Below are 19,127 nucleotides of genomic sequence, written 5' to 3'. Positions count from 1 at the left end.
CAATAATTTAATGTGTGTGGCATTTTGAGCGTACTGCTCTTCTTGTGCACTTTTTGGTGTGTGAGTTAATACTACCTGTTGTATCTCACAAGTAGACTCCCAGAGTTCCTCTGGCTACATCCCATAATGCAAAGCTTTTTATGATATTTGCATAACAATGTAACTTCATTTGGACTATGTGCTATACACTTCTGTGAAACTGTTGTGATCAATACATTCTCAACTTGAGTCACCCTCTCTGACTAAAGATAATGTCAGATTATTATAATAATAAATAAAAAGTTGAGTCACTTGAGTTGTAGTTGCGTTGCATGTGTGTGTTCTTCTCTATGAGAAAGTCAGAATCAGAGTAGGAATGCTGCAGTATGCTTATTCTAAGTTATTTCAGCAATGCTAAAACAAAAGGCAACCTCGCTAGGCTTTTATAAGTCGTGTCCCAGCCTCTCGATCTCATCGATGAGAAAGTCGATGTCGGAGTGCATGGCTGCCGGGTTGGATATCACCATGCGGAAGAAGTTGACCTTGTTGCCCTGCGGCTGGTATCCAACCATAGTGGTGCCCGACTCCATCATCATGGCCTTGATCTTGGGCGCCACCTGCCACAGAGAAAGAGCAAGGAGACAGAATAAGTTCACAAGGAGACAATAAATACACAAGGAGACAGAATAAGTTCACAAGGAGACAGAATAAATTCACAAGGAGAGAGAATAAATAAATAACCTAAATGTTGTTTATTTGATTATATTTCCCACTGAATGCATCTGATTAAAGTGTAAGTGTTATTGAATAGGAAGGAGTGGAAGGAGGAGTGAAGAAAGAGCTTTAGCTGCAGGGCACGTTTTTGTTTACATCACTGTATTTCCTTATATACTTTACATCACTGTATTTCCTTATATACTTTTCATCATTGTATTCCCTTATATACTTTACATCATTGTATTCCCTTATATACTTTACATCATTGTATTTCCTTATATACTTTACATCATTGTATTCCCTTATATACTTTACATTATTGCCTACGCCTGGTCAGAGTGTTTATCATGTAGTAAGAAATCACTGTTATTTAATACACCACACAGGAAGGAGGAGGAAGAGAGTAGATAAAGGACAGATGAGCAACACCAGCCTGGACTGACCCACTCTCTTCACAATGGTCTAGTGGTGTTCTGTGATATAGTGAAGACCAGGCGAAAAGCAAGACTTGGTCCAGATAGATCTAGTATTTGTCTTATTCTCACGGCGGCCATTGTAAACCAAAATGGAGCTTTTGGGGACACAAACCAGAGGATTGTTGTCTTCCGTTTTGATTTACAATGGCCACCGTGTTGATAAGGTGAACCCTAACCCTAACTTGTCATAACAAAACCGAATGACATTTGACAGAAACTTTGTCATAAATGTTTATGTTTGTAATGTTTATGACACGTTCCTGACAGTATCATGTCACTCTTATGTAGATACTTTGTCACCGGATTATCACTAAATTTCCATAGACTGTGGCATGGATATGATACGTCCAAATTGCCCTTTTCTTCATGCCAAGCCAGGTCTATATACTTAACCATGAAACTTGAAACTTAATAAGAAATTCCATGGCAGTTGTACAATAACAACCCCAAATTTGTATCATCCATCACATGATGGATTTGGCCTTTTCGAGATTAGTTTAGTAGATGGGAAAACAGCAACCCCGTCAGGAGAGGAGCAGAGCGCCGTACCTTGTGCAGTCTCTGCCTGCGCTCGTCGCCGTCTGGCAGCCCCCGCAGGCTCGGCGGAATGTACCAGAAACACACGTTGGTGTGCTGGGGCTGCGGAGACAGAACAAGGAGGCGAGAGAGAGGGAAGCCAGTCAGCCGGAAAGAACAGTGTTTTTTACTGGTGGTGTGTGTGTGTGTGTGTGTGTGTGTGTGTGTGTGTGTGAGAGAGAGAGAGAGAGACAGAGAGAGAGAGTTTTTATTGCTGTGTTTGTGTGTGTGTGTGTGTTTGTGTGTGTGTGTGTGTGTGCCTGCCTGCCTGCCAGCATGCATGCATGCGTGTGTATACACACACATGAGAGAGGAGAGAAAAAGTGAGTGAATGAGAGAATGAACAGATGATTGATGCCTGATATCGCACACACTACCCAATGACCCAAACTCATCAATCTGCATAAAAGTCAAGCCCACTCTTTTCTCCATTTCCTGCTCTGGACCTTGATAGTGTACTCGTCTGTGTTGAAAATCCCATTTTGCACTTCACTAGGCTTTCATGTTCATCAGATAGTCTACCTCCACTCTTTGTGCCGGTGTACTTCCCAAATGAACTTGCCTTAAAGGAGCTACGGTGGGATAACAGCGGGACAATGATGGCAAGAAAGTCACTATAATTGTCTTTAATAGCATAATAATACTTCCAAATATAAATCAAAGTGAATCTGTTTTCAAAGAAGCTATTAAAAGCCATAAGTACAGTTTGACTTTATTTGCCAAACTGTTTTTTTCTTTCTTACTCATAAGAAATAGATTAAAACAATCTTGGTGAAAACGACATAACTTGCTACAAGTGCGGTACTTTGATACTAGTTGCAGAGTATAGAAACAGTACAGAAAATACTACATTCATAATGGGGTTGATCAGTCCTAAACATTGGGATAATAGATCACCCACATGTGTCAAGAGGAGACATTGTAAGAGTATGGTGCTTGCTTACAGCCTTGAACAATTAAATAACATCCATGAATCAAGCAATGCCTCACCTCTCCCTCGAAGACCATCTGGTAGCCCTCCCGGGTCCTGATCTTGTTGTACAGGTACTCTGACAGCTCCAGACATCGGTCTATGTGTCTCTCAAAGCCCTCTGTTCCCTGGGGGAAGGAAGAGAGGAACAGAGTGATAGGTTAGCATTGGGTTAGCGTTAGGTTAATGTTGGGTTAGCGTTAACTTAATGTTGGGTTTGCACTGGAACAGGAGCAGAGTCCTGGATTCTAGTCAAATCTGCAGTCACACACACACACACACACACACAAACACATTCTCTCTCTCCCATACACACATACAGTACAGACCTTTGCCTTCCACATGAGCCAGAACTTGAAGATGTCCACGTGTCGACCACACTGAATGGCCTTGTCCCCCGTGTCGTAGGTGATGTCGTACTGTTTGTCTGGCTGGAACAGGTAGCCAGCACACATGGAGTTGCAGCCCTGCAGCAGACCCTGAAACCAACATACAGTAAACAGTATCACATCACATCACCAAACAACATCACATTATCAAACAACATAACACTACCAAACAACACATCACCAAACAACATCACATTATCAAACAACATAACATTACCAAACAACATAACATTACCAAACAACACATCACCAAACAACATCACATTTTCAAACAAAATCACATTACCAAACATCACATGACCAAACAACATCACATGACCAAGCAACAGCACATGTTCTCTCACCCTCTCCCTGACCAGTATGGCAGAACACTGCAGCGGAACTCCCATCATCTTATGAGGGTTCCATGTCACCGAGTTGGCCCTGGAGAAAGAGAGGGGACAGGACAGGACATATTTAATTACAGTACAGTGTGTGTGTGTGTGTGTGTATATGTGTGTGTATGTGTGTGGTTTACCTCTCAATGCCATTCAGCTTATGTCTGTGCTTTTTGGACATGAGTAAGCCTCCTCCCCAGGCTCCCTACACATCAACAACAACAAAACAACATAAACGGAAAAAAACAACAACACACATAATAAAATAAAACAAATATAAACACAGTATAATTTAAAGAAACAGCCCAACAGTAGTATACAGTAACGTGCTGTCAATAAACTCTTATAAAGTGGGGTAAAATTGAAGTCAGGACTCAGCAAAGTATCAGGAATTGAAATGTGTAGTGCTATTACACTCATTCTCAGAATATGTATGATATATATTGTAGATATTATAATATATAAATTATTATTTATAATGTTAAATCCATAAAAAGTTTCATAACAGAAGACATGTAATGATATGGAATCCAGAAGAGCTACACAGATATAGAAATATAGAGAGTAGAGTAGTGTAGATATGTAGCACTATAGAGATTAGGAATACAGAGATGTAGAACTATTATGTTACGAGATATAGGCCCTTTTTTCAACATTATGTAGAGATGTAGAACTATAATGTTTAGAGATATAGGCCCTTTTTTCAACATTATATAGAGATGTAGAACTATAATGTTACGAGATATAGGCCCTTATTTCAACATAATGTAGAGATGTAGAACTATAATGTTACGAGATATAGGCCCTTATTTCAACATAATATAGAGATGTAGAACTATAATGTTACGAGATATAGGCCCTTTTTTCAACATTATGTAGAGATGTAGAACTATAATGTTTAGAGATATAGGCCCTTTTTTCAACATTATATAGAGATGTAGAACTATAATGTTACGAGATATAGGCCCTTATTTCAACATAATATAGAGATGTAGAACTATAATGTTACAAGATATAGGGCCCTTACTTCAACATAATATAGAGATGTAGAACTATAATGTTACGAGATATAGGCCCTTTTTTCAACATTATATAGAGATGTAGAACTATAATGTTTAGAGATATAGGCCCTTATTTCAACATTATATAGAGATGTAGAACTATAATGTTACGAGATATAGGCCCTTATATCAAAATAATATAGAGATGTGAACTATAACGTTTAGAGATATAGGGCCCTTATCAATAGCAAGCTAAGTGCAGTCTGTGACATCACTTAGGAATCCTCAATAGCCATTTTGTGGCGTGTGGGAGTATTGAGCAGAATCATCCATTAAATTGGCAATTGCCTCGTTATTTAACCATTTTAGTTAGACATTCATTCAAATTAAGCCCATAAAGATCTAGCAATGTAGATTAGATATATAGACATTAAGAACTATAGATATAGAGATGGTTCCACTCTTCTGCCTTACGTCCACATGAAGCCACATGTCGTACTTCTCGCAGATGTCGGCGATCTCATTGATGGGGTCAAAAGCGCCGTACACCGTAGAGCCCGCAGTGGCGTTGACAAACATAGGAACATATCCCTACAGAATGAATGTGACAGACACTTCAGACAGATGCTAGAGTTTCTAAGCCAATATGGATATACAGCCATGATCAATATGAAATATATTTTTGAACAGATTTTATATAGCTATGGCAAGTTGTTCAACTTTAATCGGTAACACTTTACTTGACATTATTGAGAGTATTGACAGTATTGACACATGAACCCTAACCCTAACCCAACCCTAACCCTAATCCTAACTGTAACCCTAACCCAAACCCTAAGCCTAATCCTAATATAACCCTTATGTCATTCATGTGCATGACTTGTGTCATGTCACTCTTATGTTGATACTGTCAAGTAAAGTGTAACCCTTTAATCATCAGTATACAATACAGTATATTATTGCATTATGCCAAAGTGGCATTTTATTTACAGTGTATTTCCAGTACAGTCTGAGTAATTGGGTGATTTTGTGACCTTTTGCTTTACAGCGATGACCTTTGCCTCCAGATCAGCTGGAATTACTCTTCCCCTGAGAGACAGAAAAAGGGTGTTTTTCTGAGCTCTTACACACAATCACACACAAACACACACACGCACACACACACACACACACACACTCTCTCATGCTCTCACAACCCCTCACATACACATTCACTCACACTCTCTCTCTCTCTCTCTCTCACACTCTCACTCTATCTCTCTCTCTCACCTCTCATCTGTGCTGAGGAGAATGAGGTTTTCTGTCCCAAACCCTAGAGCAGCACTGGCCTTCTTTATGGAGTAGTGACTCTACAAAAACAACCAGAGATCAATATTCATTATGGAGAAGTTATCTCTGCACCACTGCAGCTAATGAGATCAGATCAGACCGCGCAGGGCTTTATAGATCCTCACTAACAGTCATGCAGAAATATGGCTAATCAGTTATTGTGATTACATGTACTCCTCTTAGAGGTTGTGGATGTGTAACCTGCGTTGTGTTGAACCTGCGCGATTGAGCCCTGCACACGCCCGGACTCGAACCCGCAAACAGCAGCACCTCGGATCGGGAGGCGAGCGCGCTAACAATTGAGCCAATATCCCAGGCTACTGGCTCGCATGCCAGCAGCACTCTTGAGGCGTCAGGGAGTGAGGTTTACCAACGTTCCACAAGCACAGCTAAGCTAGCTGGCATCCGTTACAGATGCGCAAGGAGTCGTTCAAAACACCTAAAGGTTTTTTACTCAAGATGTTCAGTATGCAGAGCATCTCTCCTGCATGAGTCTTGAGCACGGTGATGAATGAGCCTTCTGGGTGGTTGTGAATTGGATCTTTGCCATTCCTACAGCCAGATGGCGAGTGATTCGCAGCTGGGGCCGAATCACCAGATCGAGGCCAGAATCAGAGGAGTGCTCAGGATAACAATTGAGGGTCTAAGGCAGTGTTTTTCAACCTTTTTTGTGCTACGGCACACTTTTGACACTTAAAATGTCCCACGGCACAGTAACATCCTGTGTGAAGAAAAAACATACCATAGCCTAAAATTTCAAATAATACACAGATATGGCCTTATTATGGCTTCTATGCAAGACTGACCTGCTCAATAAAACAAGCGCCCTCTGTTTCATTTGTAGGTGACTATATCTAATTTAATTGTTGTTATGAACTGGATATGTGATGATTCTGTGAATACTGGATATGGGGCCCCCGTTGTACAATGCCTGCATACCACAAATAGTGCAATCATACAATCAATGAGAGCATGTGTTTATAAATTCTTTGATGCAACAGCTGCTTTTCTGGACCAGTGAGTGACATTTGGGTAATTTTCTGCGGCACACCTGATGATCTCTCACGGCACACTAGTGTGCCCCGGCACAGTGGTTGAAAAACACTGGTCTAAGGCAATAGTTTTCAGTGAACAAACATGGACGCTGGAATAAGGGTTATTCTTTAAACAAATAAATAAATATATGTTGACACAAAAACATTAACATATTCAAAAATTAAAATAAAATACATACACCCTGAATGCTCTTTGTCATGTCTGCAGTTAATATAAAATTCTCTCACATTCCTGTCTGGCTTTTCTGAGGATCTGAGAATTAAGTATTGAGAAAGTCCTCGTAGCTTGTTTGAATCAGGCCTTACAGTGTACCTGCTGGACAGGAACAGGACAGAGTTGATTTCCCCAAACGTATTATTTCTTTCATTGATTTGGGGGAGTGTCTGAACATTCCTTCTGGGAGTGCAGCGTTCAGGTGCCACATTTCACGGTCAACATCGGCCTCCCTCCTGTGATTATAGAAGTCTTTAACGCTTGAAAATATGTCCTCCCCATGAGATCAATACGTCCCCCAGTCCCTGGAGAACGCGCAATGAGCTGCATAAATTTCATGACAGTCCTCCATGATTACACCCTTCTATTTATTATATTATAAAAGCAGCAAGCAGTATTTTTTAGACCCCCATCCTTGAACATTTGAATTAGGCAGTAGACAGTACTCACGTGCTCTGAAGTGAAGAGGACCAGTCTGGGTGCCGCAGCCATGCCTTTGGTCTTGATCTCGGGGTAGTGCTTGTACCGGGCCACCATCACACTGTACATGTTGGAGATGGCGCCCCCTGCAGGCAGGAAAGAACACAACAGACACACACGCACACGCACACACACACACACACACACACTCACACACACACACGCACATACACACACACACACACACACACACACACACACACACACACACACACACACGCACACGCACACACACACACACACACGCATAGCCATTAGGTGTATCTCCAACAAACCATCAGACTTTATCCTGCTTCTGACTTCAGAACCTCCAAAAGGATTATTTTGTTTTATGTATTAATTGATGAATTGTGTTGTGCATTGAGCAAACATGGCTCTGGACCTGAAGATCATCCAATTCAAATGGAAAACGTTCTTTCTGATTACAATAAAAAACTGATTCTAAGAGCGTTTGGGTGCAGCAGTAGGGTTGTAGCAGTAGGGTGCAGCAGTAGGGTTGCTGCTACCAGAGATATCACAGCAATTCAACACTTTGATGTGCATGATAATAACCAAATGTTCCAAAAAGCTACATGCTAACCCAGTGGGAAAAGTACCACAACTAGCGAGGAAAGGACTACACCAGGGGTCTCCAACAGATTGTTCAAAATGTATATCATAAAAAACACTTGTTCGTTCACAAGTCCGATTCCCTAAGCAGTAGGCCACCAATGCCTGTTGATTTGGTCAAAGTAGCTCTCGCAGGACAAAGGGCAGGGACCCCTGGCCTACACTGACCTGGCGAGAAGATGCCGTCTCCCTCTCCAACGGGCCAGCCAACCAGCTCCCTCATCTTCCGCAGCGTGATCTGCTCCATCAGCACGAACACTGGGGCTATTTCATATGTGAACCTGCAACAGGATGCCAGAAAGACTAGTCAGCAAGGGGTGTGTGTGTGTGTGAGAGAGAGAGAGAGAGAGAGAGAGCAAGTGATATAGAGAGACAGATAGAGAGATAGAAAGAGAGAGAGAGAAACAGAATGGGGCTATTTCATATGTGAATCTACAGTATCTGAACTCATATACACGTGATCTCAGACATGGGGTTGCAGCAGAGCGGAACTCATAGATAACAATAAGGATGACAACAATGATGTGTGTGTGCAGGGAATTGTGTGTATGTATGTGTGTGTGTGTGTGAGAGAGAGAGAGAGAGAGAACAAATTTGTGAGAATTACTTTTGTTCCACAAATGTCCAAAATGTAGCCGTGACAATGCCCCCAAATAAGCTCAGAAAAAATACTTGATTTCCATATATATGACTTACTGTTAGTTGTTATCAGCCCTCAACAAGATACTCAAATGAATGTCTCAGCTCCAACCGTGTCTCAGACTTCTTCAGACATTTTCATAATCAACTTCTTCATCACAAGGATGTAATAAAATAACCCTGCTCTCTCCTTTTAAAGAACCCTGCTCTCTCCTTTTAAAGAACCCTGCTCTCTCATTCTAAATAACCCTGCTCTCTCATTTTAAAGAACCCTGCTCTCTCATTTTAAAGAACCCTGCTCTCTCATTTTAAAGAACCCTGCTCTCTCATTCTAAAGAACCCTGCTCTCTCTTCCCTGCTCTCTCCTTTTAGAGAACCCTCGCTCCTTTTAAAGGATCCTGTGCTCCACTGCTAATAGAGTGCAGTGGAAGTGCAGTAGATGCTCCTGACTCTATGTGCACTGATGGACAAATGGTTTGAGGCCCTGTCAAAAAGCTCTCAACTCAATCAAGCCATCTTATGACAGCACTCAGGGAGTCTACAGTCTTCATTAAGGACAGCACATCATTGTCAGGCATAATTAAGGCTGAGTAGCTATCCATTAGTGAGAGCAAACCTCCTCACTCAGACAGCTAAAACAGTCCATGCAACATATAGCACGCTTCTCTAATTAGTAACAATATGATGAACTGCTAGATTGGGAGATAGACTGTGAGCTGAACGCACTGAGCTCAACTAAAACAAACCAATCATTGTAGTTTACATTTACATTCCCCAAAGGACTGGAGGGGGCAGGGCTTGTGGAGTTCAGAACATGGCATTGTAATACATTTCTTAACATTGTAAATGAAGTGATAAAATCACCATAATATCAAGTGGGATTGAAGTTGTCTTGGAGCAACAGCAAGCAAGCAATGTATTTGCTGAACCTGAAACTATTTTCATTTGAAATTAGTGTTTGTGTTTGCGTTTGTGTTGCTCTGTGTGGCAGAAGAGATTCTCTAAAGTCTACCAGTGTAACAAATACCAAACACCACTAGTATAAAAACCCTTCAGGCAGAAAACAGTCCAGCAAACAGCAAAAGCTGGGGGGAAATTATTAGAAAAAGACAATAAAAACGGACACTAAATCCAACTCCTGGCTCTAGCTTTATCGACCATTTATGAATTCAACAGCTCATCGTAAGGGGGAAAAATGAGCATGAAATAATAGAATCAGTGACCCATAGAGGTCAATTCTCAGTCTCGTCTTCATAACTCAGTGTTTAATACCCCGAGAAGGCTGGTGAAATCCTTGATAGTCCGACGGTCCATAAATACAGATCTTACAGCCCCTCAGTCAGTTACGGCCCACATTTAAGGGATGATATTTCTGCGCACTGCTTTGCACTTGAAGAACTCTATGCAGCCACAATTCATTTTCAGCTAAACTTGGGGACTTACATACTCCTGTATCACATCATACCTGCTAAAATACACACACACACACACACACACACACACACACACATGAATGCACGTCACAAACACACACACACACACACACACACACACACACACACACACACACACACAAACGCACATCACAAGCACACACACACACACACACACACACACACACACACACACATACATACACATAAACACACACACACACACACACAGATGAACGCACGTCACAAGCACACACACACACAGACATGAACGCACATCACAAACACACACACACATAGACACCTAGTGTCCCTGTGTGTCCCCCTTTACTATTAGTAATGATAGCCATTATGTGAGCTTAGCTAGCCATTATATTGATCTTGTGCTCCATTACTTCTTAACACCTCATGATAGGACGGCTGTGAGTGAGAGATTGGGTCATGATGAGGAGTGTCCACCCCCAACAGACACACACACACACCTACACACACACACACACACACACACACACACACACAGCGGTATCATCTGGGCCGTTCATTGTTGTAGGGCACCCAGCATGTCCGGTACATCTGGACTCCCAATGAGCTGCGGTCAGTCAAGCGCTAACTCGACAACCCACAACAATATAATCTGACACAGTGTGTGTGTGTGTGTGCCTACATGCATGTGTGTATGCTTGCGTGAATATATGTGTGTGTGTGTGTGTGTGTGTGTGTGTGTGTGTGTGTGTGTGTGTTTATGTGCATGTGTCTGTGTGTGTGTGTGTGTGTTAGTGTGTCTTTATGTGTGTGTGTGTGTGTGTGTGTGTGTGTGTGTGTGTCTGTCTAGGAGAGTGTCCGTGTTTGTGAGCATCCATATGAATGAATGTTTGTGAATTGGTGTGTGCGTGTCTATGGATTTCTGTATGAATGCATGTCTCTGTGTGTCAGTGCTTACCGTATATACATCCATGTTAATGCATGTACATGAGCCTATAAGTCTATACGTAAGTAATGAACCATAGGATTCCAAAGAGATGAATGACATGCCATATAAACTAAAGATCCCCTCTTAATGCCGATCAATAAGCCACAATATGAAATTATGCCTGATCATTATCACAAATGCTGATCAATGCCATATTGATTTTGCATGAAGAAAAACCGCAAGCCTCACATTTTTCAACAGAGAGCTAATCTAAAGAGTGCAAAGATGCAGTTTCTTACATCACTCGCACAGCTACACTAAAACATCTACAGCGCCACCTGTGGGTAACATGCCAAATGACATAATCATTTTGTGAAATTGTGCGAGTTTAGGCATTTAGTTTGAGTTTAGGCATAAATTAGTCAATGATTGTAAATGTGTGTTTCAGATGTAATAATCAATCACAATACTAAAGTTAAATATACAATAAGCTATGTTCACATATGTGCAAACACACACATGAACACTAATATTTACTTTACATGCACATAGGGGAGAACGGGGTAAATTGAGCATAAGGATAAGATGAGCCACCCCTTTTTTCTAGGAAACCGTAAACACTTTTTATCATGTGACAGCATTTTAAGAAAGAGGGAATCATTCCTTACAACCTGTGGAAAGGTACAGCACACGTGGTAAAAATATGTGTGTAAAAATATGACATTTTGCTCTCCAAGTGGATTCCATTCTTGTCCAGAGTTGCTTTACACCTCAATCGGTACACTTTTAAGCTATGATGTGAGGGCTAAACAAAATCATGAATGTTACATTAGCTTGTTGTGAGAAGCATTTTCTTTCAAAATGGTGGTTGTGGGGTAAGATGAGCCACCAGTGGTTAGGTAAGTTGAGCCAGCAACTAGTACTTGTATTGCATCTGTAAGATTTTTAAATTTGCCTTGATTTTGTGACCTCATTCTATATGGTTCCTAAGTATTACACTTGTATAGGCCTAATAATGTCATAGCTCATTAGCATAAAGTTGACCAAATTTCAACTTTCTGCTTGACGCTGAAGTCGCTCAAGACGCCCAAAATGCGATGCCGACGGATTTACCGCTTCTTGCAGCTGAGAGAAGCCGGCTTCCATTGAAAATGAATGACTTCCTGTATCTTTTGCAGCTCAAGACGGTGGCGGTGTGTACGTGCATACATACATGCAATGCATACATACATAAATACATACATACATACATACAGGCTAATGTTTCCACTCACATGTTGGTGTTTGCAGTGGACGTGAGCCATTCCCCAGCCAGCCCTATGATGTCCAGACCAGTCGAGAGCTGATTGAAGAACCTGGGATGGCCTGGGAGCAGAGAGCATGACCTCAATCAGTGTACTGACACTGTAACACACACACACACACACACACACATGCACCTCGTTTATGCACACATCCAAACATCATGTTTAGGCTTTAGGCTTTGACATGCTCCTTGAAACAGCTTCCAATATATATATATATATATATATATATATATATATATATATATATATATATATATAAATATAGACCCTTTCAACAATAAAAACAAAAACAATGCTTGAACGTTCTATTTGGTTCCCAATCTACTTCCTCTGCATTAAGATAACATATGGAATGTTAAAACGGAAGCCTTGTGGGGCCAACTATGATGCTGATAATGGAACTCTCTTGAAAGGGTCTATATATAATAGTGTGCATGTCACGTCAAGTCAAGTCAGATTTATTTATAAAGCGCATTTAACATGCACATAGTGCAATCCAGTCAACTGCGTCTACCAATATGTGACCAACACCACGGCCCCCACCAACACCCAACCCCCTTCATGATGAGAAATACCCACATTATCTATAAGCATTACCATACATCTCTTTGGATAATAGCCACATTATCTATAAGCAATACGGATATTGTCCAATATATGTCCAATAAATGTATAGCTGATATAAGCATTACCATACATCTCTTTGGATAAAAGCATCCATCTGCTGAGGGAGTGCATGTGACATGAGAAGCGTGCCTCACCTGTCCGCACGCCGTACTTGAGGGTGTCCCTGCAGTCCACCAGGATCTGCTCCAGGGACTCAGGCTGCTCGGACAGCTCCAGGTTGAAGCCCTCCATGCCCTCCAGGAGCTGGTGGGGGTGGTGGAAGTCCAGCACCTTGGTCGTCCTGTCGAACGTCTTACGCACGTAGTTGGTGAGGATGTCCACCACCTCCAGCAGGAACTGCATGGTGGGTTCCTCTCCATTTTTGGCCGGAAGTAAATCTGTGATGGTTTGTGGGTAATGTAGTTTGAATGACTATGTTTTGAAGTGAGGTATCAGCTGCTGGTCATCACTGATGTGGATTCAGTGTCAAGTATTTTAGTTTAGTATTTAGCTTATGCAAGACTTATAAATTGTAGCTATAGCCATTTGCTTAACCTTTCTAAGGTAGGCTAATTCAATACAACATTCAATAACCAATAAACATATTTGATGCATGCTGATGACATGACAATATGTTTATTCATATGTGTTTTTTATAATGCAATGGAAACACAGTTTTGCATTACATATAATTATCATATCTGTGAGCCAATAATGTAAAAAGGTAAAAAAAATAATTAAAGCAAAATAAAAATATATACATTAATTTTTTTACAGATTTAAGATTTGTTTCAAATATTTCATTGCAGTATACTTGAAACTAATAAATTATCTATCTTTGTGTTGTTTTGTTACTTGTTGCTATATTACGCATTTTAAACTATTCCTTATCTAACCTTTTTGTTCAAAAATGTCGTTCTCTGTAATATATAACTGACTCACCTCTGGCAAATAGGTTGGAGAAGTCCGTCTCGGTGCGTCTAAACTGCGGGTCTCGCTCATTGGAAGTGGGCTGCTCATTCGTGACTATTCTGCTCTTCTCATCCAGGTTATTGTTCTTCTGCAAAAACCCTAAGTGATTACACGGGGCAGAGGATTGAAACGGGCTCCCATTCTTGAGCATTGCAATTGTTGGTGTTGAAGTCAATGAAACGGCTCACTTGATACCAGGAACCCCCCAGCCAACCCCTTTAACTGGCTGTATTAGCGCGCGATCTTAAGGGAGTTCCCATGACGTCCCGTGGGTCGCCTATTTAAGAGACCAGTGATCGGGGGGAAGGCCGAGTCGTGATGACATCGCGAAAATAAATAAATAAATAAATAGCCGACATGGATTATTATTAAACTAGTCGGATTGATTCTCCCTGACCGGACGAGGGACCATCCAACAAAGAACCGACACTGTCATAACCTAGAGGCACACTTAATGCGCTGGGGGAGAGAGATATTGCGGGTCTGTATCATAACGTTTCTGTACTATGCTGTAGTACATTTTAGATGTAATTTTTGCTTGATGCCAAATGGAATGTGACAGAGTATCGTGTATATAAGCGATTGATTTAATGGGTTAAATTATATTTGTGTTAACCTATAACATAGGGTATTAATTTATCGAAATAAGCATTCGTTTCGATTAGCTATGACCAACATTATAACGCTTGTATGAGAAAAGCCATAGCAAGCCTTTTCGTAAGATTTGACAACCACTTTGTTTTTCATAGGCTACTGTATTTTTTCTCTATACCTGTAATGGGGCAAGAATTCACACTGCAGGAAAAGAGGCGGTACTAGCGCAGTTCGTTACAGTGGATAGAGCTTTTGGTCGCGTGGCATATCCCTCTCCTCGAAGTGGAACCATCTCCAAAGGGACCTTAAAACAGTCAGGGTATAGCCTACGATTTAATCTAAACTATGTGCAGGTGCACATCTTCAGTTCCTAACCCTAATTATTATAGCCTACTTTATTGTGATGACCTTTGACAAAGTAAATAACACAAGATAACATGTTTTATCCTGTATTATTATTATTAGTATTATTATTAGTATTATATTTCCGCACCATGTGTCTTTTCTTTTATCTTACTTTTTATTTCTCAAAAAACAGTGTTTTGTTGTGGTTCTGGCATTTGAGTATTAGCGAGGTTTAGCAACTGAAATTCAGTCATGTTGCCTTAACTCCATAAATGTGTGAATCAACCATAGGGTGTAATGATCAATAAATGGGCCTACAGCTCTTGCAAAAGTGGGCGATGGTAAACAATCCTTCGTTTCGCCAAGATGGGATATGTGAAATCTGCCCGTGGCTTCATGCCTTCTCTTATCAGATAATGGTCTGCATAAGAGCCACCATCCAACATCAGTACAGCCGGTCTATCCATTACTGTTTGGCTTCTCCGTGCTATCTCTTTGAAACAGAGCCTTGGCGAATTACAATTTAACAGTTTCCCATTTTAATCTGTTACCCTCGAGGGATCGAGTTCCTGCATGATAAAATGTCAAAGACCATATCATTGCTAATAATGGCCCTATACTCTAGGCCTACTTCTCGTTAGGGTACTGTCTTTTCTCATGCGATTCCTCTGAATTTAACTACCGGAGTGCGTGCATACAGTATAGGCCGAACCCATGCTGCCATTTCAGTCAGTATAAAGCAGACTATTTCGTGGCAGCTATTTTTTCCCTTTAGTGTAAAACCTGATATGAAATTGCTCTAATTGGCAAAGCGAACTGGCCTAATGAGAAACATTACAACTGTGCAAATTTATTCACATAAAATGAAGAGCCTTTTCAAGACTCATTGACTGTAAGCGGAAAAAATACATTTGGAGCTATTTACTCAAAAGAGAAAACAGAGTAGAATAGAAAATAAATTATCTTCTATTATTTTAATGGTAGGCCTACCATAGTCCCCTTTGAGGGGGGTGCCTGTCAGGGCACTGATAAGGCTAATTGATGCGTAAATATCAGTCAGGTGTAGGCCCACATGTCCTTGTTCTGCCACAGGGGGGCGACACCAAAACATAATAACAGAAAGTGCTCTAGGGGGGTGTGAATAGACTTAATTTGCCTGTCTAGTGCACCTGCCAGTTTCAGCGCCATTCAGTTAAGAAAGATGAAGCCATGTCTCACAATTCAACGAGCCTGAAATTGTTCAATATCTGCCAGATATTCGGACCCCGCAACCATAGTCTATACCAAACGTTGGAACATAGGTCATCATTATTCGTTAGAACCCAGATAAGAATGCAGTATTTCAACTTACCGCATATTTTCATGCCCAGTTTCCTCGTACATCCATGAGCAACCCCACTCCAGTCATAACCTGGGCAGAATATGTGAAAAAGTCATGGTGAATTGTGACTTTAAATCAACATAATATAACCAGAAACAGACTACACCCACAGGCCTGCTAGATATTTTTCCAATGGCAACAATGTTGGCCTAAATGTAAATGTCTTATTTCATTTCATTTAAAGTTTCATTTAAAGTTAACTTAAATGAAACTGATGAGTTAGTCATCAAACCTTCCGAATAAAAGCAGTTAGAATACATCATGCGTTTTTATTTTCTTATTTTTTTTCTTGTCTCTTTCAAATGTAGGTCTAATGGAATAGGTCAGATTCTGATTATTTCAGCAGGCTATTTTCGAATAGAGCTGAGGGACCGTCCAGTCACGAATGCGCTCCACTCCCTGCAGCTCTCGGGGGGCAGTCAAGTGGGAAATAACGTTTAGCTGACATGGTTGGAAGCCCAAATAGTCCATTGCCTCCTAAAGATAGCCGTAATCTGAAAACGCCACACGGTCCCAACCATTATGCTGCTAATAGCCCATTCATTATCGCCCACAATACAGAGCACTCACAGTCTAGCACACGCAGGTGCACAATGCCTATATCTCTGTTTCAGGCAAGCTTCCAAAAGCGTTCAGAGAGAATCAGGAGGAAAGTGACATTTAAAAAAAGAAATTCGGATGCAGGAAGAGACTCATTCTCTCCTCTTTTGGAGAAAGTTATTTAGGGCAACATGTGCTGATGTACGGGTAAAATTGTAGACCTATCTTTTAAAGCCAAACCCCTCATGCACACACCATGCACCTATCGCCTCCATACTATCCCATAGAGGGATCAAATCTTTACAAGAGAAAAACAATAAATGGAGAAATTAGACAATATTTAGATAGACTGCGTTATCTGTGTGTAGTGTAACTACTATTTGGGTAACAACAAACATGTGTATAATAATGATATAATAATAATAATAATAATAATAATAATAATAATAATAATAATAATAATAATAGATTAATTATTTATTTTCTTTATGCTTTCATTACGCCTGTCATCATTGTTGTTATTTCTATGCTTTTAATTGTCCAACAATCTGAACTGATTTAAGAGGGAACATGACAAAAGGCTACTGTGTGTTTTCTTAACTGCTATTGACAGCTCCCTGGCCGTGCCACCCATTCTTCTCTTCTAATTGCTTGCAGTTCGTGGTTTTAAAGGAGACCATGGCTTTTGACAGCCCGATCAGTCTCGCTTGCTGGTGCGGCGGTCTGACTGACCAGGTTACGCTGCGGTGGTTCGTCGAACCGGAGGCTTTTCACCGGCGACAGGACCTTTTTTCCCTTCCTCCTCTGTGGAAATGATTAATGTCGGCGCCGACAAAGCAAATAGCCCAAGTGAAATAGCGTTTTATCTGTGATGGACCTACTTGAGGATGGTGGTCGTAAATTTGTCGAGTTGGGATCCGGACCGCCGCCAGAGGAGGAAGGTGCCGACGTCGCCATTACTCTTACGGTAGTGTGGGGAAAGTCTTTAGCCCAAAGAGCGCTGTCACTTTGTCCCAAACCTCTCTTATTTCACCGTGGGATGAAAAGTCACATTCACTGGAAAGATAGATAGGGAGACAAGTGTTAAAAAGCATCAGGCTTTAAGTAATTAATAAAGTTGATATCGTGTCCTTGCCAGCTATCTAGTCTACTACTCTTCTGCTTTTTGCCAGAATGGCACTGACAATTCCAACTGAAAGATTTGATTGGCATCACACTTCCCCATTAATTGACTTGACGTATCAGACAAATGTGGCAAGCAGGTGTGCCGTTGGGTTACAGCCAAAAAAAAGAGAAAATGTCGGTTCAACCACGTCAGATTCAATTAACTGGAATCAAAACAAACACTGTAATCCGATGACCTATACACCAGTGAAGTAAAACAAACAGTAGCCTAAATCACGTCTGTCAGGCGACAGGCAAACAGACCTTAATCCAGACAATTGCTACCGTCCATCCCTCAATTCAGAACTGTGTCGCTGCTGACACTTGTAGGGATGTCTAATTCAACTCATCAGGGAGACATAAACTAAATTCACTGCCAATTGGCTTACTGTTCTACTCAGTGAAAAAAATATTTATAATCGGAATTATCACAAATTACAGCCAATGCACAGAAAGCTAAAAACAGGCTAAACACAATTAGAACATCAATACTGTTTCCTTTTTTAAATATATAGCCTATTATTTAGGAAATTGTCACACGATATGCATATCTAGCCGACATTATTTACATGTCAGAAAGTGTCCATTATAATTCCATTTGTCATCCGTATCTGCTTCAAACACCTGTTTGAGCATACATTTCGATCTTCCAGTTTAATAAATGGTGCACGCGTAATTAGACTATACAGGAATATTGCCCAAAACAATACATACCTTGCTCTCGAGATACATGGGTACTATGATAACCTAAATATTATCCAAAATTTAAAGCCAGCGCAAACTGTGTGAAAGTCGAGTGCGCACACAACGCCCCAAAAACCCAGACGTGTTGGCCGTCAGATTACAGAAAAATCCATCCGTCTTTGACTATTGCTGGATCAGCTTTGCGTTTGAGACGCTGATATTAAAATACCAATCGCCTGTTTATTTGTTGCTGCGCACGCATGTGTCACCACGGCACCTCCTCTTGTGTTGCATCTTTCTCTTCACAAAACAGCTGCCTTGTTCGCCAAATCACCGAGACCAGCGTCGCCCCTGGCTCTTACGTGACTTTTTGGGGGGTG

At 41.0% G+C, this 19,127-nt stretch overlaps 1 protein-coding gene across 1 annotated transcript; it reads right to left on the bottom strand.

Annotated features, from left to right (window-relative positions):
• Positions 1–366: 366 nt before the first annotated feature.
• Positions 367–17,856, bottom strand: gad1a (glutamate decarboxylase 1a). The gene is made up of 16 exons (XM_076262696.1): positions 17,781–17,856; positions 16,330–16,389; positions 14,010–14,138; positions 13,223–13,465; positions 12,429–12,519; positions 8,341–8,453; positions 7,534–7,649; positions 5,755–5,834; positions 5,520–5,574; positions 4,960–5,076; positions 3,625–3,689; positions 3,452–3,530; positions 3,048–3,197; positions 2,739–2,846; positions 1,722–1,811; positions 367–596 (listed from the first exon to the last, which is right to left on the bottom strand). The coding sequence occupies exons 1-16, from the start codon at positions 17,854–17,856 to the stop codon at positions 423–425; spliced, it is 1,746 nt and encodes a 581-aa protein (XP_076118811.1). The 3' UTR covers positions 367–422.
• Between the last annotated feature and the right edge of the window lie 1,271 nt (positions 17,857–19,127).

Source organism: Alosa pseudoharengus, unplaced genomic scaffold, assembly GCF_046254945.1.
Source record: "Alosa pseudoharengus isolate Yale_2024_CS ecotype anadromous, Long Island Sound unplaced genomic scaffold, YU_APseudo_1.1 YU_APseudo_1.1_scf_3, whole genome shotgun sequence".
In the NCBI taxonomy this organism is placed as follows: Eukaryota; Metazoa; Chordata; class Actinopteri; order Clupeiformes; family Clupeidae; genus Alosa; species Alosa pseudoharengus.
This window is presented reverse-complemented; position numbering and strand designations above follow the sequence as displayed.